The sequence below is a fragment of the Cydia pomonella genome, chromosome 19 (assembly GCF_033807575.1).
Source record: "Cydia pomonella isolate Wapato2018A chromosome 19, ilCydPomo1, whole genome shotgun sequence".
NCBI lineage: Eukaryota > Metazoa > Arthropoda > Insecta > Lepidoptera > Tortricidae > Cydia > Cydia pomonella.
The window spans coordinates 16,491,320-16,511,140 of NC_084721.1; the positions used below are offsets into that span (position 1 = coordinate 16,491,320).

At 42.1% G+C, this 19,821-nt stretch overlaps 1 protein-coding gene across 1 annotated transcript in view; it reads left to right on the forward strand.

The window, feature by feature from the left end:
* The first annotated feature begins 31 nt into the window (after positions 1 to 31).
* Positions 32 to 19,821, forward strand: part of LOC133528323 (structural maintenance of chromosomes protein 2) — a 32,485-nt gene continuing 12,695 nt past the window's right edge. Inside the window, exons 1-13 of the mRNA XM_061865667.1 lie at positions 32 to 316; positions 2,674 to 2,823; positions 3,041 to 3,202; positions 4,455 to 4,565; positions 5,170 to 5,291; positions 5,754 to 5,910; positions 8,600 to 8,791; positions 10,510 to 10,645; positions 11,185 to 11,360; positions 12,308 to 12,491; positions 13,362 to 13,435; positions 14,911 to 15,057; positions 17,228 to 17,449. Of these exons, the coding sequence (XP_061721651.1) occupies positions 149 to 316; positions 2,674 to 2,823; positions 3,041 to 3,202; positions 4,455 to 4,565; positions 5,170 to 5,291; positions 5,754 to 5,910; positions 8,600 to 8,791; positions 10,510 to 10,645; positions 11,185 to 11,360; positions 12,308 to 12,491; positions 13,362 to 13,435; positions 14,911 to 15,057; positions 17,228 to 17,449 (2,001 nt within the window). The 5' untranslated portion in view covers positions 32 to 148. The remainder of the gene's footprint in view (positions 317 to 2,673; positions 2,824 to 3,040; positions 3,203 to 4,454; positions 4,566 to 5,169; positions 5,292 to 5,753; positions 5,911 to 8,599; positions 8,792 to 10,509; positions 10,646 to 11,184; positions 11,361 to 12,307; positions 12,492 to 13,361; positions 13,436 to 14,910; positions 15,058 to 17,227; positions 17,450 to 19,821) is intronic.

Consider the following 19,821-nt stretch of genomic DNA (forward strand, 5'->3'; position numbering starts at 1 on the left):
AACTAGTGTCAATTTGTCAATACATACCGTCAAAGTCGTCAAACACCAACGGTTGCCGATTTGGAGGGATTTCGTGTTTTCTCATGTTTGTAATACATTAAGCTGTATTTAATGTAATTTAAAGTTCGATGTATATACTAGCAGCAAAATGTACATCAAATCTATCGTGTTGGACGGATTCAAGTCCTACGGGAACCGTGTTGAGATTACCGGGTTTGACCCTGAATTTAACGCTATCACGGGACTAAACGGCACCGGGAAATCAAATATCCTGGATTCTATTTGTTTCGTGCTCGGTATTACCAATTTATCCAACGTGAGTATGCTTTCTAATATGATTTTGATGATTTACTACGTGTTTTTACTGTAAACTCCCGCCATCTGCGTTCTCCATAGCCATAACAAAAGATGTTTGTTTATTGTACAGGGTGACTGGTAATTCGTCGTATTCCTTCAAGGGGGTTATTCTACAGCTTATTTGGAGTGATTTAAGTCCAGTAAACCAGGGGTCAAAACTCATTGGTTTTCAAGTTATTCAAGATTTTAATTTTTTTTAATAAATACCCGCTTTTTGACCTAAAACTAGTTTTTTTTTTTTAACTACGTATTTTTCAAATAAAAAAAAAGATTTTCCGAATAGCCAATGAATCACTGATTACTTAAAATAATAAAAAAAGTACAAAACATAATCAAAATTTTGCAAATAAAAGCATCTGAATTCAGAAGTTTTTGTATTTTTTTTTTCAAATCTAGTTACATTTTAAGGCATAACTAAAAAAAAAGTAATAACACTTCGCGTACAAATTACAGAATTCATTTCCTCAGTTCAAAAGCTTTCTAAAGAGGTAAAATTTATGACATTTTATGCTCATTTTTTACAATTCATAATAATAATACCAAAGCAGGTACAGGACTTAGCGTACTTGACTTTACTTGTTTGTGTCGTTTTAAACTCGCCAAAGGCATACTTTGTCTCCAGTTTCTTATCTTATCTTTTTCCATGAGGAAGTAGGCACTGCAGATTCCCTTTGGTGAAACAAACAAACTGATTAAGGGTCATTAGCTAATGAGCTAATGAAGTTAAATTACTTTAATTAGTTTGTTTGTGTCACTTTAATTCTTACGGCGGGTTTTTCGCCTTCTGTTCCTTATCTTAATTTTATTGGGTGGCGATGCTTCTCATGGGGTGGGGGTGAGACTAACCAGGTTTAAATAGGTCATGTAGTAATTAATCAGTTAGTTACTTTCAACTTTCTTTCCATTTCGGACGATATTGATAACTAAGTTATTCTTCAAATGGGTACTTACAAATTTGAAGAATACGCAGATATCATTTATTATTACGGACTCTGTGATGGTGACGAATAGTGAGGGATGAGCTACCGACGCTACTGGAAGATGTGCCGCTTGCAACAAGAATTAACATGATTTATCAGCACAATGGCTGCCCTGCTTACTTCTACCGGGGTGTGCGGCAGTGGATGGATGAAAACTACCCAAGAAGATGGATTGGATTGGTCGAGGTGGCCCAACCCCTTGGCCAGCCAGGAGCCCAGATTTAACTCCGTGTGATTTCTACATCTGGGGTCACATGAAGACGTTGGTCTACGACAGACCGATACGTGACGTAGAAGACCTACGGCAAAAAATCCTAGCAGCTGCACAGACGATGAAAGACGGGTTTTCGAGGCGAGTGACAATCACTGAAGTACGAAGAATGCTTCGTTCTTGCATACGCAGGCAGGGCAAACAGTTCGAGATAGATTTATCATTTTTCCTTTTTAAGATTAAATTTTATTTAATAATGAAACTGTATTTTTCCTATTTTTCTTATTCCCTTACTTAATTACTTACCAAAGTATCACCCCGGGCAACTTAAACTCTCAAAAGATAAGAAACTGGAGACAAAGTATGCCTTCGGCGAGTTTAAAACGACACAAACAAGTAAAGTCAAGTACGCTAAGTCCTGTACCTGCTCTGGTATTATTATTATTAATTGTAAAAAATGAGCATAAATTGTCATAAATTGTACCTTTTTAGAAAGCTTATGAACTGAGGAAATAAATTCTGTAATTTGTACGCGAAGTGTTATTACTTTTTTTTTTAGTTATGCCTCAAAATGTAACAAGATTTGAAAAAAAAAATACAAAAACTTCTGATTTCAGATGCTTTTATTTGCAAAATTTTGATATGTTTTGTACTTTTTTTATTATTTTACGTAATCAGTGATTCATTGGCTATTCGGAAAATCTTTTTTTTTATTTGAAAAATACGTAGTTTAAAAAAAAAACTAGTTTTAGGTCAAAAAGCGGGTATTAATTAAAAAAATCTAAAATCTTGAATAACTTGAAAACCAATGAGTTTTGACCCCTGGTTGACTGGACTTAAATCACTCCAAATAAGCTGTAGAATAACCCCCTTGAAGGAATACGACGAATTACCAGTCACCCTGTATATTTTTTTCTGAATTTATTTTCCTGTATTTTTTATTTTATTTAATATATATAATATTAGCACTAACAGATAAACCTTACATGCTAACACTCAGATTACATTTAGGTATATTTACTTCTTAACTTATAATAGCAATATACAATACATTTCATTTTTGTGCAATAAAGAGTATTTGTATTGTATCGTATTCTACAAGCATTATTTACTTATGATACATAGGTGCGAGCGGGAAGCCTTCAAGAATTAATCTACAAGCATGGACAGGCGGGCATCACCAAAGCCACTGTTAGCATCACATTTGATAACCGAGACAAGAATCAATGCCCCATTGGCTATGAGAACCATGATGAAATAACTGTTACTCGACAGGTTAGTACTGTTTTTATAACTCTTGAAGTGGCATATGTCATTTTTGAGTTATTGGAATTTTGATTTTATTTCAACCGTAGGCTGTCGCGTTGGCTGTCGGGGGGCCGGATTAGAACGCCTCGCGGGCCGGGTTTGAAGACACCTGATATAAAGTGTTCATTTCATTTGTATAAACATTTTTTTTTAACAATTAACTTATTAAACCTGATGTTATTAGGTGGTCATGGGTGGCAAGAATAAGTACCTCATCAACGGCATCAATGTCCAGAACAAACGAGTCAGTGATCTGTTCTGCTCTGTACAGCTCAACGTCAACAACCCTCACTTCCTCATTATGCAGGGCCGCATCACTAAAGTGCTCAACATGAAGCCACCTGAGGTATTATTACAAATTACCAATATATTTGTCTACACTCAATAAATTTTGGGATTAAAGACAAGCCTCAAAAACACAAACTTCAACTAATATAATTATGATATACGAAAAATAAATGACAGCTATAATGTTCAAGTTATATAATAACTCTTACTGTACACATGGTGCTACTTTACCGCACTAGTGCGATAATTAGCACATTACGTAACTATTTCGAAAATTTAAAGGGCCATGTGTACTGTAAACATGTGCTTCCGTCGAGTTTTAATTTATCGCCACTCGTTTTGAATTTCCTATTCTTCGCACTTGTATCGTAATGTACTATTGCTGTACATATATGCTACTTACCGCACTAGTGCGATAATTAGCAGTTTACGTGCCTATGTCGAAAGTTTAAAGGGCCATATGTGCTGTAAAATGTTGTATTTATTATTTATTTATTATTTATTTATTATTTACTATTAACAAAAAAAATAACTGTTCTTACAACAGCTCACCAAATATTGCTTTCTGAGAGAACAACGGTGAGTTACCATAAAAAATATACTAACCATTTAGATATGTGCCCATTGAAGAGTTCCCTTGATTTATAAAGGATCCCATCACTGAACTGAAATATCTGACGAAGCATTTGAACGTCAATTGAGGATTTTTTTATTGGAAAACCCATTATATTCAGTGGATGAATACATGGAATTAAAATTATAATAACTGTTTAACATTATAGTTTATGTAAAATTGATTTAAGATGACATTTGTTCTAGAATATTATTAATTATTACTGCTCTTAGTTTTAATGACGATCATTATGTGATATCTACTAAATATTGTGTTTGACATGTATTCCATTATTTCTTTTTAGTTTCCTGTTTCCTTTGTTTTGTAGTTTTTAATTTGACGGTAATTTCGAATTTGTTTTTTTTTTTTATAATTATCATTGACGTTTTATAACTATATGTTTGCATGCCAAATCATTGACGATCATAATGTAAATTCATATAGATTAACATAAGAATAATTTATACTGTAATTTATCGTTACGAAAATAAATAAATCTTAATCTAAATCACTAGGTTTCAAACAAAAACAAAAAAAAACAGTTTACAAAATGGGCTCAGATCTCTGAGAAATCTGGGAACATTAAGAACCATATCCACATTCAAATTGTAGTTGGCTAAAAAGCCCAAGGACAGATAATCATGAAACAATTTTTTTAAAGGTTTAAGATGTTTAAATGGATGCTGTGTTATTACAGATCCTGTCAATGGTAGAAGAAGCGGCCGGCACTCGCATGTATGAAGCCAAGAAGCAGGCGGCTCAGAAGACCATTGAGAAGAAAGATGCTAAGCTAAGGGAACTCAATGATGTAAGTATGGATTGACACATTGATTCTTTAAATCCTAGGACTCATCATAGAATCCACAAAGACAATCATAATTAGGCGGGTCCACACAGACCGAGCCGCCTCGCGAGGAAATTGCCGCGCGAGGCAGCTCAGTCTGTGTAGACGAGCCTCGCTCGAAGCAATGCGGCTGCGGCAATTTCCTCGCGAGGCGGCTCGTTCTGTGTGGACTCGCGTGCCTATGAAGCCGATGGTCCTGGGTTCGAATCCCATTAAGGGCGTTTATTTGTGTAAATTTTTGGCTGAATTGACATAGATTCTCGGACTCAAAGGTTTAAATCAGGGGTCTGCAAACTTTTTGACCCAAAGGACAGGGACCTACCATTTTGCGGGCCAAATTGTGCGGAATTTGGTTATTTTCACTGATATAGAACACGTCTTGGCTGCCTGAAAAAGGGAGCATAAAATATTATTAGTAGTGCTCAGAGCCAGCTCAGTGCCTGATCGGTCGGAATATCGCCTTGTGTTTCAGGGCCCACTCAATATTCACTCGCGACCCATATTTTGGGAAATTCTGACCTAGATCTACATGAAATAGACTATATATACTTTGTTTCATCTCGTACAGATCATCCGAGAGGACATCGCGCCGAAGCTCCAAAAGCTGCAGGACGAGCGATCGCAGTTCCAGGAGTACCAGAAGGTGGTCAGGGAACTGGAGAACGTCAGTCGGCTATATGTAGCCTACAGGTGCGTACTGGCAAACACTGACTTCCGGTAGACCTTATCTTATCGTTATAAGGTTCACTATCAGTCAAGAATCATTTTTATTTTTTTGACGAAGATTTTTTCGGTCTAATACAACGTGTCTCTACCCTCTGGACATAGATGAACAGGACGTCTTGATTAGGGTATTTCTAACCTATGTACAAAGTGTCATTCCAAATTTAGCTAAATGGATAGAAAATGAGCCATCCAGTGGAATTTAAAAAGACACATTGAGATTATAAAAAAAGTGCAAGGCTCCAAAGTCTCAAAAAAGATTTTTTTACTTTCAAGAAGAAAGAAGAGAATGGTACCATTCGATACCTTACATTTTATTGAAAAATAACTTGTATGACAACTGTATACATAAACGCAATATTTCAGAGTCAAAATAGCAAATTTCTTGAACTTCCATAAAATACAAATAAAAATAATACGTATTTACAGATATGTGACTGCCGAAAAGAACCTAAAAGAGGCTCAAGACAAAGTGACGGAAGTTCAAGATGAGATACAGGCCAAGAAAGATGAGATTGTCGGCAACAAGGAAACATCAAAGGATTTGGAGAAGCAGATGAATGAGTTGCATAAGAAGCTAGAAGATGTAAGCTTGCAGTTAGTTTATATTTCCCTGGCCCCTCCCCTTGTCTCCGTCCGCATGTAACAGGGCTCCCGCCGGTGCGGGCCCCGCGCGGGGCCTACACTGATTCCAAGGGGGGCGCAGCGACCAGCTCCAGATTTACCCCCATCTTTCGTAAAAACTCCAATAGTTATGTACTCTCCATTTCGGCCCCCTGTTTAGTTTAGTATTGTAGCATAATGCAATCAAGCACCAATTTTTCACTCACAATTCCTTCCAATACGACGCGCACATACAAGAAATCCTTTACTGTCCATGCCGTTAAGTTATGGGACGAGATTCCGGTGTCCGTGAGGCAATCCCAATCTGTAGCATCACTCAAGGAGAAGCTTAAAAAAATGTGGCTTTCCTATACTTTGGTTACGACTTCCTAGTTCCATTGAGTACTACTTTTTTAAATGTTAGTCTTATGAATAAATATATATCTACAGGAAACTTAACCTAGTAGGTATTGGGAGCGATAAATAGTCTTACCCTATTTGTCCCTCCCAATAATCACATCAACCCAGTATTTTGTGAGCGGGCAGTCGAGGCGATCGGCCAACATCCTTAGCATGCTGTTGCTGCTTCCGCGCACTCTCCCAAGCAGTGAGGCAATTCTTTTTCGCCTTATGGCAAAGAAGTCGTCGGTTCTAGCCTCGGCGAACATGCCCGATGCGCTGCAGTGTTTAGGTCGCCTCAACAGCATTCTAAGGACGTTGTTGTATTGCACACGCAGTGTATTTATAGGCCTTCTGTGTGAAACTCACCCACAGGCTGCACGTGTAAAACGTCTGGCAATAAGCCTTAAAAAGTGTCAGTTTTACTTCCTCGTTACAGCGCGCAAACCTGCGGGCGAGCATATTACCTCGTACTGCCAAAGCTCTCCTCTCTCTTTCCACATCCATATCATCCCTGAGCTCCCGCGTAATTACATGCCCTAAATATTTAAATTTATCAACTATTTTGAGAGCCACTCCCCCCAGCATGATCTCAGGCAGGGTCTTAGTGTTATACTTACGAGCCTTAAAGATAACGACCTCGCTTTTGCTCGCGTTGTAACTAAGACCATGCTGTTGCGCGTTGCTCTCACACAGTTTAACAAGATGTTTGACAACACTGATTGACGGTCCCAGCACGATCATGTCGTCCGCGTAACTTATATTGTTGAAACACGTTTCGCCTATGTGACATCCGACATGCTCCTTGCTAAGACCCTCAATCAGTTCGTTAACATAGAGGTTAAACAGGATTGGGGATGATAATCCCCCCTGTCTAACTCCACACTGCAGTCTATACTCGTCCGAGTCAACCCCCGCCCATCTCACCCTATTGACCTGGTTGTTGTACCAATGTTTTAGCAGCGCAATGTACTCTCTGCGCGATGTATTATATATTGAATATTTATTTATTTTTATTTATGTATTTTTATTTATATGTATGCATTATTTTATGGTTATTTTTCTATCTATGTATATTTGTATCAATGTATATTCAAAACGTGCATTTCATTAATTTCAGTGATTGTACACTTTTGTTTGTGTTTGTCATTCATTCGCTGTTACTTCTGTTTTACTTATTTCCTCAAAGGTTAACTGGAAGAGATCCCATACAGGGATAAGTTCGCCTTTGTTGTATTTAATTTACTCTGTCACTGTCTTTTTCGTGATTTTATTTCTATGTACAATAAAGTATATACATACATACATACATACATACATAATGTTGGGTGAGGCGCATAGGGTAAAAGGTTGGGAACCCCTAGCGTATAAGTTGTAGAGTAACTACCTAATTAAAAACGATGGTGAAGTCTGTAATCGATTTAGAACTTGTGAGTCATATCAAAGAGAATTTGAAATAGAGGTGGATTGTCAAAGCAAACTTTGTAGCCACAGTAAATTTACTGCCATCTCTCGACACATTATTAAAGCTTTTAGAATCTATTTGGCTTTGATCCTTATTCTTTCATTTATATATGTTAAAGTTAAATATCAAAAAATTGACTTTTTTTTCAGTAAATTTACTGTGGCTACAATATTTTCTTTCACAATCCACTGCTATTTCAAATTATCTTTGATATGACTCACAAGTTCCAAATCGATTACAGACTTCACCATACCACTATCATGGTGTCATGGTTTAAAAAGATATCTGAAGTCTTTTAAAAGACAGTCTGGGCTATTCAGTGCCAGCGCAAGCTACGCGCTACCACCATAGCCGTTAACACGGGAGAAACCGTATGTAGCGAAAAGCGCCTACAAATAGACATCCCGCCTAGCGAGTCGCTTAAATGAAGACAAATTATTCTATTCTTAATTTGAAATTCACTAAGGATGAATCCTGTAAATAAAATAAATTATTTCACACTATGCACAAAATAAAGCGCCAGAAAATTATTATAAAAACGTAAACAACAGTTATTTTTAGACACCATTACTATTTTATAATTGGGATAAATATAATGTAGGTGACTTGACCGTGACTGCACTTGTTCCTGATTTGACTAGTAGGAAAGTACCCTATTCAAGTGTTTTAACATGTCGATATTGATTTCATGCTGCTGGGAATCAAGTATTACGATGTAGGTAAAGTGTATATGAACATTAATTATGAATAATATGTTTAATTTGTACTCGTATACTTTTGCTAATAAATTTTCCCTTACATCCTTTAGCAAAGCGGCAACAACTTAAAAGCTCTAGAAAAAGAGTTGACCGGCGTAGAGAAGACTGAAGCCAGTGCGTCAGCAGCACACAAGGCTGCTAAAGAAGCTGTCAGCACACAGACCAAACAGGCCAGGATCATGGAGAGGTCGTTGAAGGATGATGAGAAGGCACTTAATGATAAGCGGAAGATATTGAGCGAGGTAAGTCTTAGGTTAATCTAGTTTCTGAAGAGGCTGTCAGCACACAGACCATACAGGCCAGGATCATGGAGAGGTCGTTGAAGGATGATGAGAAGGCTCTTAATGAGAAGAGAAAGATATTGAGTGAGGTAAGTCTTAGGTTAGTCTAGTTTCAAAGAGGCTGTCAGCACACAGACCAAACAGGCCAGGATCATGGAAAGGCCGTTGAATGATGAGAGGGCACTTAATGATAAGCGGAAGATATGGAGCGAGGTAAGTCTTAGTTTAGTCTAGTTTCTAAAGAGGCTGTCAGCACACAGACCATACAGGCCAGGATCATGGAGAGGTCGTTGAAGGATGATGAGCAGGCTCTTAATGATAAGAGAAAGATATTAAGTGAGGTAAGTCTTAGGTTAGTCTAGTTTCTGAAGAGGCTGTCAGCACACAGACCAAACAGGCTAAAATTATGGTGAGTTGAAGGATGATGAGAAGGCTCTTAATAATTATTGAGCGAGGTAAGTCTTAGGTTAGACTAGTTTCTGAAGAGGCTGTCAGCACACAGACCAAACAAGCTGGGACCATATAGAGGTCGTTGAATGATGATGAGAATGCTCTTAATGATAAGAGTAATATATTGAGTGAGGTAAGTCTTAGGTTAGTCTAGTTTCTAAAGAGGCTGTCAGCACACAGACCAAACAGGCTAGGATCATGGAGAGGTCGTTGAAGGATGATGAGAAGGCTCAAATGCTATGTATTCAACTGTTCACTATAGTATTTGTTTCTTTAATTTCTCCTGTTGTAATTTTTATTTTACAGTTTACAGTTTTTTTTTAAGTAGGCATTATACAGCGAGCTTATGAACGTCAAATAAAGCTACGCCGGCTCTAACCCTCCTAAATTGTAGGAGGGTATCCCAATATGGGACCGGCAAGAAATTATTTTATATTGTTTTGTTGTTTTATATAATTTTCTCAAACTTGCAATCAAATGTTGACGTGACTTACTTCAATTTAGGTCCGGAAATATAACATATCCGATGCGTTGAGTGAAGATAGTACAGGAATTTTCTTTTGTTTTATACGTCAAATTGTGACACGTCTTGGCATTTAACCATAAAAAAACGTATAAACAATATTCTGCCATTATGCTTTTTTATTATTATTATTTCAGGGTTATCAAAAGAGGAACGAAAATTTAATTATTATAGCGCTACGACGTACGGTTTAGGAGATACAGCCGTATATAGTTTTTTTACAGACATGCAGGAATCTTTTTAGGGTTGTATCTCCTAAACCGTGCGTCGTAGCGCAAAAATAATAAAATATCATCGAGAAACGGGGTTGCCTGCCGCGTATCCCTATACAGACCTCACAACGCTCGGCCGTCTATATCTTTCCCCGCCTCTGTAGTAAATAAAAAAAAAATCTTTATTGCAACACAATCAAAAATTACAATTTCCGTTAAAATATGGGTATTTTGAACGTTAAAAAAATACAAAATAACTTAAACTTATTATCTTAACATAATAACTATAACTTAAATCTATGATGTGGCAAAGGTTCCCAATCTCAGCATGTGCAGTGCCAGAGGGCTCCGCGCTGATTTTCAGACTGGTCCCCGGAGAGATTGGGGTCAGTCACTACTAGCATAATGTACCTTTCTTAGGTACAGCTCTATATTTACATTTTAATGTGTATTTGTGTGTGCCTGAACTATATACTAGTAATGTACTATTACAGGCGTCGTCAATGTTCGAGGGCCTACGAGCGGCGAGTGAAGCCGCAGAGGCAGCCCTAGCGGCCGCGCAGGCGACCTTCATATCCGTCAGCACCGGCAACGAGGGCGCCTCCGAGTCTCTGCAGGACCAGCTAATGGGTAATTCAATGCCTATTACGAACTTTATTGCAAAGTGATAGGGTTTAGCCTAGTGTTTCTACACCCTAATAAAGATACATTTGGTTGGGCAGTGGAACTTGTAGTGCCAGTATAAGTGGCCATATATACGCTTGTATATTCTAAAGGTCCTTTCGTCAGCACTTCAAACGATATATATATCTAGTATACTGTAACTGCGACTCTGCGGTGTATTCTCATCTGTGCCCGTTACTTGACTGGGAGGCGGGTACAAATGGGTAGGATACATTCCCATCTGTGACCGACGGGGACAAATGGGAATAGATCCAGTCATTTGTGCCCAGCAGGGACAGATGCAAATGAAACTGTTCCCATCTGTTCCCGCCGGGGACAGATGGAAATGAATCATTCCCTATTCCCCGGTCAGGGTTCAGGTCCAAATGGGAATACACGGACTCTGCTTGTTTGGATTTCTTTTGGTGTCATATTCCATTATTGGTACAACTTGAAGGGTGTTTTATTGAATATTTTTTAATATAAACTACTTTCCTACTATACAGCTGCAAAGGCCGAAGCATCCGAAGCTTCAACGTCCATATCGCAAGCCCAAATGGAGAAGAAACACGCTGAAGACAGGCTCAAGACTTTGGAGAAGGAGTTCAAAGCGAGCAGTGCTCAGTTTACCAAGGACCAGGATAACATAGGCAGGCAGCAGGCGCAGCTGGATAAACTACAGGTAATATTAGACTAAATGTATCAGTAGAAGGTAGTATGGAGAAGACCGTCAATAAAGGAAGAAACTACAAGCTCTTTGAAGGAGTTTAAAGCGAGCAGCGCACAGTTTACTAAGGACCAGCATAAAATAGGCAGGCAGCAGGCGCAGCTGGATATACTACAGGTAATATTAGACTAAATATATATTAGTAGAAGGTAGTGTCAATAAAAGAAGAACGTCTACAAGCTCTTTCGAGGAGTTTAAAGTGAGCAGCGCACAGTTTACTAAGGACCAGGATAACAAAGGCAGGCAGCAGGCGCAGCTGGATAAACTACAGGTAATATTAGACTAAATGTATATTAGTAAAACTACTGTCAATAAAAAAAGAACGTCTACAAGCTCTTTCGAGGAGTTTAAAGTGAGCAGCACATAGTTTACTAAGGACCAGGATAGCATAGAGTTCAGGCAGGCAGCAGGCGCAGTTGGATAAGCTACAGGTAATTAATATTTATTTGTATTAATCATACATTGTCATAGATGCATAAACATCTATAAAACATATTAGACTGGTAGATATTAGTTTAGTAATCACTAACGCTTTGACCGCGAAAGACGTCAACTGACGCGCGCGGCACAGCCCAATAGCAACCTTCGTGTATCCAGACAAGGTTCACTATGGCGCGCCGCGCGATAGGCGTGGCGTTGAGGCAGTTTTTCTTCGAGTTAGAGAAGTGAAGATGACTCCTTTTTGGGAACTGGTTAAATAACCTACTTCATCAGGCCATAAAATTCATTTTCAAATTAGGGTGTACTTTAGATGTTACGTGGAACACCATACAACTGCTAAATTAAAAACCTTTTAGTTTTGCTTAGAACATTTTTTTTAAACATTTATAGAATATTGGAGTTGATTTGATAATAAATTAAAACAATACTTTTATGCTATTTACCCATACTTTTATTCACAGGCCGAGCTCTCAAGCATGAACTTCAGCGAAGCTCGCAACACTGAGCTAAAGGGTCTCATCCGGCAAATCCAGTCAGAGACAGTCGGAAAAAGAGATTCATTAGACCGTCTAAGTTCAAGACTTCAGCGTTGTCAGTTTCAATACCAGGCGCCGACCAGAGACTTCGACCATTCCAAAGTACATGGTAAGAAAGTTCAGTCGAAACAGTAAGAAAGTTAAGTAGAAACAGGAAATTAGAAAGGAACGAAAAATATGACACGCCGCGCCAAACTTGCGACGGAAGAAATAACCATCGCGCGGGTTTTCATCTCAATTGTGTGCGTGTTATTTTTAGGAATAAATAATAATTAAAAGAAATTAATCCTAAAATATACTTCATTCAAAAACAGTGAACCGACTCTTGCGATCCCAGCTTCCAACGTTGGACGATGTTAATGAAAAGACGCTTATCACGAGCATTTTCGTAATATTGCTGTCTCGACCATGATGCCGGCTGTCAATGTCACTGCGAGCGAAAAAGCAATATAATTATGCGCGTACAATAGAGATAGCAACAGGCGGGTCAATGTATTTTCTCTAGTTCCGCATTAGGCGAGCGAATAATCCGAGCGCGCCGTCTCGGCCGAGGCACGTCTACACTGGCTGGTTTGTGCGCGAGGAAATTGCCTCGCGAGTATGTTCGCTCTGTGTGGACCCCCGCGTCCACGTGTGTATTTACAGGCAGCTCGTTTCGCAAGTCTCTGGTTTTTACAAGCTTTTATTAACTTGCCCTGTTAGTATGTATGGGACAAATCTTGCACGTTAAATTTGACCCACTTCCCGGTTTCCGATGAAGCTGAAATTTTGCATACATAAGTCGGGTGACAATGCAATATTATGGTACCATCGAGCTGATCTGATGATGGAAACAGGAGGTAGCCATAGGAACTCTGATAAAACAACGCAACCTTATTGTGTTTGGGTGGAAAAAAAGTACACCAGCGATAAAAGCTTGTACCAAAAAAAAAATTTTTGCTAAAAACTTATTTCTTAATACTAATATATTTACTTATAGGTATCGTGGCGAGACTGATAAACGTCAATGATCCAGTGTACTGCACTGCGTTGGAAACTGCCGCGGGCGGCAAAGTGAGTATTCAAACATTAGTCAGATAATTTATGAAATGAATTAAAAATGAAAACCTTTATTTCAAGCAACTAGAGGCCCATAAAAGTACCTTACATATTCTTCTTCTTCTTTTTCCTCGCGTTGTCCCGGCACTTTGCCACGGCTCGGGAGCCTGGGGTCCGCTTGACAACTAATCCCAAGATTTGGCGTAGACACTAGTTTTTCCGAAAGCGACTGCCATCTGACCTTCCAACCCGGAGGGTAAACTAGGCCTTGTTGGGATTAGTCCGGTTTCCTCACGATGTTTTTCCTTCACCGAAAAGCGACTGGTAAATATCAAATGATATTTCGTACATAAGTTCCGAGAAACTCATTGGTACGAGCCGGGGTTTGAACCCGCGACCTCCGGATTGCAAGTCGCACGCTCTTACCGCTAGGCCACCAACGCGTCAAGTACCTTACATATTATAAAAATATTTTAAAACAACACTACAAATCACATTATGGTTGCGATGCATTACGCAATCCCGCTGTGTCGGGAAACCGCCGAAACTTGACACCCTTCAGCCAAAACTCCTTGTTGAAGGTCTACACGTTCAGTCGGAACGCTCACCACAAATAAAATTCGCATTGTGTTGGGATCCCAACTTCGCGACCCTCAGGACTTTACTCTCACGTACTTTACGATGTCATCGACCTTCGTAAGGTAATGTAGACGGGACATACAGCAGCGTCGACGGTGTTGCAGGACGCAGCAAATGGTTGGGTCCAGTCGGTTTTCTTCTCTTTTCCACCTTCTTGAACATAAATAACAAAACACCCGTCTTTATGTGTATCTTTAGCGTGTTATAAAACTGTCGATTTTTTAGGAAAAAATGAGTTTCCGCCGATATAACAAAACACGTGCTCATTATTTTTTCCTGCTCTCAAACATATACTCAAACCAGCCATTAACTAGCAAGTTGCTTGAGCATCACTTTCTATAGGAGTTGGAAGATTTAGTACTTTGGAGGAGAATTTCTCCCAATAGGTTGAGTTTGGGAAGCTAAAAAAAATACTTGTCTATTATTTTAGACTACTCTTCTATGTATTTAAGTATTTATAAATATTTATATATTATATATATCATTGTCTAAGTACCCTCAACACAAGCCTTATTGAGCTTACTGTGGGACTTAGTCAATTTGTGTAATAATGTCCTATAATATAATATTTATATTTAATATTTACTCTATAACATATATAAATATTAATCAAATCGGAACCGGACAGTTGGGTACCTTTCCCTGTGAGTCATGGATTTACTATTCAGTATTTGTATATTATATATATATATATATATATCGTTGTCTGAGTACCCAAAACACAAGCCTTCTTAAGCTTACCGTGGGACTTAGTCAATTTGTGTAAGAATGTCCATATAATATACAAATTTAAATATGAAACTAGTATGGTAAAATTCCACTTGTTGCAATTACTCTATACTGTTTCACAGCTATACAACGTAGTAGTAGACACAGACGCCACAGTGGACCTACTGCTCAAGAAGGGCAACATCCAGACGCGAACCACCATGATACCGCTGAACAAGATCACCGCCTACACCATTGATGACAAGACGCTCAGGCTGGCGCAGCAAATTGTGAGTTTTCCTCTTAGATCTTGACGGTACTACTGCTCAAGAAGGGCCACATCCAGACTCGAACCATGATACCGCTGAACAAGATCACCGCCTACACCATTGATGATAAGACGCTGAAGCTGGCGCAGCAAATTGTGAGTTTTCCTCTTAGATCTTGACGGTACTACTGCTCAAGAAGGGCCAGATCCAGACTCGAACCATGATACCGCTGATCAAGATCACCGCCTACACCATTGACGATCAGACACTGAAGCTGTCGCAGAAAATTGTGAGTTTTCCTCTTAGATCTTAACAGTCCTACTTCTCAAAAGGGGATACATCCAGACTCGAACCATGATACCGCTGATCAAGATCACCGCCTACACCATTGTCGATCTGACGCTGAAGCTAGCGCAGCAAATTGTGAGTTTTCCTCTTAGATCTTAACAGTACTACTTCTCAGAACGGGCCACATCCAGACTTGAACCATGATACCGCTGAACAAGATCACCGCCTACACCATTGTCGATCTGACGCTGAAGCTAGCGCAGCAAATTGTGAGTTTTTCTCTTAGATCTTAACAGTACTACTTCTCAGAAGGGGCCACATCCAGACTTGAACCATGATACCGCTGAACAAGATCACTACCTAAACCATTGAAGATCAGACGCTGAAGCGGGCAAATTGTGAGTTTTCCTCTTAGATCTTAACAGTACTACTTCTCAGAAGGGGCCACATCCAGACTCGAACCATGATACCGCTGATCAAGATCACCGCCTACACCATTGTCGATCTGACGCTGAAGCTAGCGCAGCAAATTGTGAGTTTTCCTCTTAGATCTTAACAGTACTACTTCTCAGAAGGGGCCACATCCAGACTTGAACCATGATACCGCTGAACAAGATCACCGCCTACACCATTGTCGATCTGACGCTGAAGCTAGCGCAGCAAATTGTGAGTTTTCCTCTTAGATCTTAACAGTACTACTTCTCAGAAGGGGCCACATCCAGACTCGAACCATGATACCGCTGAACAAGATCACTACCTAAACCATTGACGATCAGACGCTGAAGCGGGCAAATTGTGAGTTTTCTTCTTGACCTTGACGGTACTACTGCTCAAGAAGGGCCACATCCAGATTTGAATCACGATACCGCTGATCCAGATCACCGCCTACACCATTGTCGATCAGACGCTGAAGCTGGCGCAGCAAATCGTGAGTATTTTTTCTTTTATTTAAGCCTTGTTCTCCGGTCCGGTGGACACGAAACCTACGGAACGCACCCAGTTTGTCTTGACGATCGGTGCGGTGTCGGTCTTCAATTCTTTACTACCAAGTCAGGGAATGGCCATTATGCCAGAAGGTCAGACGCTACCGACCAGCGAGACACGGCCGCGTCGGGAGCTATGGACCAATGAATAAATTGTGGACATTTATTCGCTATGTGCACGACTGTCACGCAGCCTAGCGTCCGCAAGTCTAGGGGAAAACGTCAATTCACATCTTATAAAACTACTCCAAAACTAAAAACTGCTGAACGGATTTTCATACGAATTTCATCTATCAATAGAGTGATTCTTGAGGAAGGCTTAGGTATATAACTTGTTAAGGTTTTGTATAAATTGGTTGAAATATAACGATGTTGTCGGAAAAAATCACGCTCGCTAGGAGCTTTAATCGAAAACGCTGCCTAATCCGTTTAAGCAATAACAACATAATGTATGGTGGGGTTGTTCCTCATTCATAGGTCTACAAAAAAGTCCGCGATGTTAAATGTCTGTCTTTTAAGGATAACTTACTATACCCATTCTTAACTTCTAGAAAAAGATCACGTAATATGTGGCATTTGCAAAGCTATCTACACGGAAACGTTATTAACAATTAAGTATTTAGTTATATTAAGCATTTCATACAGATTACAATGGTCCCTTACACCATACAATTTAAATGAATATTTCAGGAGAAATCATAAATTAAAGTTTCATTTCGAGCCATATAACTTGTACGAAATGTTAAAGACGCTATCCGCAGTTAGTTCTAATTTTTACCACCTTATGCGCTGGGATCGCTTTACTTACCCCCACCATGCACTTCGCACGGTCCCAATACTTACCACAGTACAGTAAGACAGGAACCGGAAGGTAGAAGTGTGTTTTCCCACCGTTAATAATGAATTCCGCATGTCCCCAGGGCGGCGGGCCCGAGAACGTGCAGCGCGCCGTGGACCTGATCTCGTTCCCCGCCGCGCTGCGCCCCGCCATGGGCTTCGTGTTCGGCGGCACCTTCGTGTGCAGGGACGCCGACACGGCCGACCGGGTCACCTTCCACCCGCAGATCCGGAAGCGCTGCGTCACTGTCGAGGGCGACGTGTACGACCCGGCCGGGACCTTGTCCGGAGGAGCTAGAGTCAAGGTGAGATCTGTACACGGCCGACCGGGTCACCTTCCACCCGCAGATCCGGAAGCGCTGCGTCACTGTCGAGGGCGACGTGTACGACCCGGCCGGGACCTTGTCCGGAGGAGCTAGAGTCAAGGTGAGATCTGTACACGGCCGACCGGGTCACCTTCCACCCGCAGATCCGGAAGCGCTGCGTCACTGTCGAGGGCGACGTGTACGACCCGGCCGGGACCTTGTCCGGAGGAGCTAGAGTCAAGGTGAGATCTGTACACGGCCGACCGGGTCACCTTCCACCCGCAGATCCGGAAGCGCTGCGTCACTGTCGAGGGCGACGTGTACGACCCGGCCGGGACCTTGTCCGGAGGAGCTAGAGTCAAGGTGAGATCTGTACACGGCCGACCGGGTCACCTTCCACCCGCAGATCCGGAAGCGCTGCGTCACTGTCGAGGGCGACGTGTACGACCCGGCCGGGACCTTGTCCGGAGGAGCTAGAGTCAAGGTGAGATCTGTACACGGCCGACCGGGTCACCTTCCACCCGCAGATCCGGAAGCGCTGCGTCACTGTCGAGGGCGACGTGTACGACCCGGCCGGGACCTTGTCCGGAGGAGCTAGAGTCAAGGTGAGATCTGTACACGGCCGACCGGGTCACCTTCCACCCGCAGATCCGGAAGCGCTGCGTCACTGTCGAGGGCGACGTGTACGACCCGGCCGGGACCTTGTCCGGAGGAGCTAGAGTCAAGGTGAGATCTGTACACGGCCGACCGGGTCACCTTCCACCCGCAGATCCGGAAGCGCTGCGTCACTGTCGAGGGCGACGTGTACGACCCGGCCGGGACCTTGTCCGGAGGAGCTAGAGTCAAGGTGAGATCTGTACACGGCCGACCGGGTCACCTTCCACCCGCAGATCCGGAAGCGCTGCGTCACTGTCGAGGGCGACGTGTACGACCCGGCCGGGACCTTGTCCGGAGGAGCTAGAGTCAAGGTGAGATCTGTACACGGCCGACCGGGTCACCTTCCACCCGCAGATCCGGAAGCGCTGCGTCACTGTCGAGGGCGACGTGTACGACCCGGCCGGGACCTTGTCCGGAGGAGCTAGAGTCAAGGTGAGATCTGTACACGGCCGACCGGGTCACCTTCCACCCGCAGATCCGGAAGCGCTGCGTCACTGTCGAGGGCGACGTGTACGACCCGGCCGGGACCTTGTCCGGAGGAGCTAGAGTCAAGGTGAGATCTGTACACGGCCGACCGGGTCACCTTCCACCCGCAGATCCGGAAGCGCTGCGTCACTGTCGAGGGCGACGTGTACGACCCGGCCGGGACCTTGTCCGGAGGAGCTAGAGTCAAGGTGAGATCTGTACACGGCCGACCGGGTCACCTTCCACCCGCAGATCCGGAAGCGCTGCGTCACTGTCGAGGGCGACGTGTACGACCCGGCCGGGACCTTGTCCGGAGGAGCTAGAGTCAAGGTGAGATCTGTACACGGCCGACCGGGTCACCTTCCACCCGCAGATCCGGAAGCGCTGCGTCACTGTCGAGGGCGACGTGTACGACCCGGCCGGGACCTTGTCCGGAGGAGCTAGAGTCAAGGTGAGATCTGTACACGGCCGACCGGGTCACCTTCCACCCGCAGATCCGGAAGCGCTGCGTCACTGTCGAGGGCGACGTGTACGACCCGGCCGGGACCTTGTCCGGAGGAGCTAGAGTCAAGGTGAGATCTGTACACGGCCGACCGGGTCACCTTCCACCCGCAGATCCGGAAGCGCTGCGTCACTGTCGAGGGCGACGTGTACGACCCGGCCGGGACCTTGTCCGGAGGAGCTAGAGTCAAGGTGAGATCTGTACACGGCCGACCGGGTCACCTTCCACCCGCAGATCCGGAAGCGCTGCGTCACTGTCGAGGGCGACGTGTACGACCCGGCCGGGACCTTGTCCGGAGGAGCTAGAGTCAAGGTGAGATCTGTACACGGCCGATAAGTCAAATTTAACAGGAACAGCGTTAGCGTACGGTTGAGGAGAGTCAACAAAGTGACATTCCACCCGCCGATCAGGAAACCATGCGTTACTGTAAATGGGATGTTTATAACCCGACTGGGACGCTGTCAGGAGGTGCTGGGGTTAAGGTAGGATCACTGAATGTTCAGTTACCAAGCCGAATTTGAATAGGTAATTTAGTACTCCAAAAGCCGTAAAAAAAGAATTTCCGGCCGAATGTCGAATGACGCGAAAGAAGCCGTCTTATATATATAATAATAACCCTATTTTGCGTTACACAAAAGTACCTGTAACATTATATCTTTCAGCCTATTATTATAAATACGAACGTACATAATAGATAAAGCTCGCATATTTAAGAAATTTTCCTTTTCGACGTAAATTTTACATACTC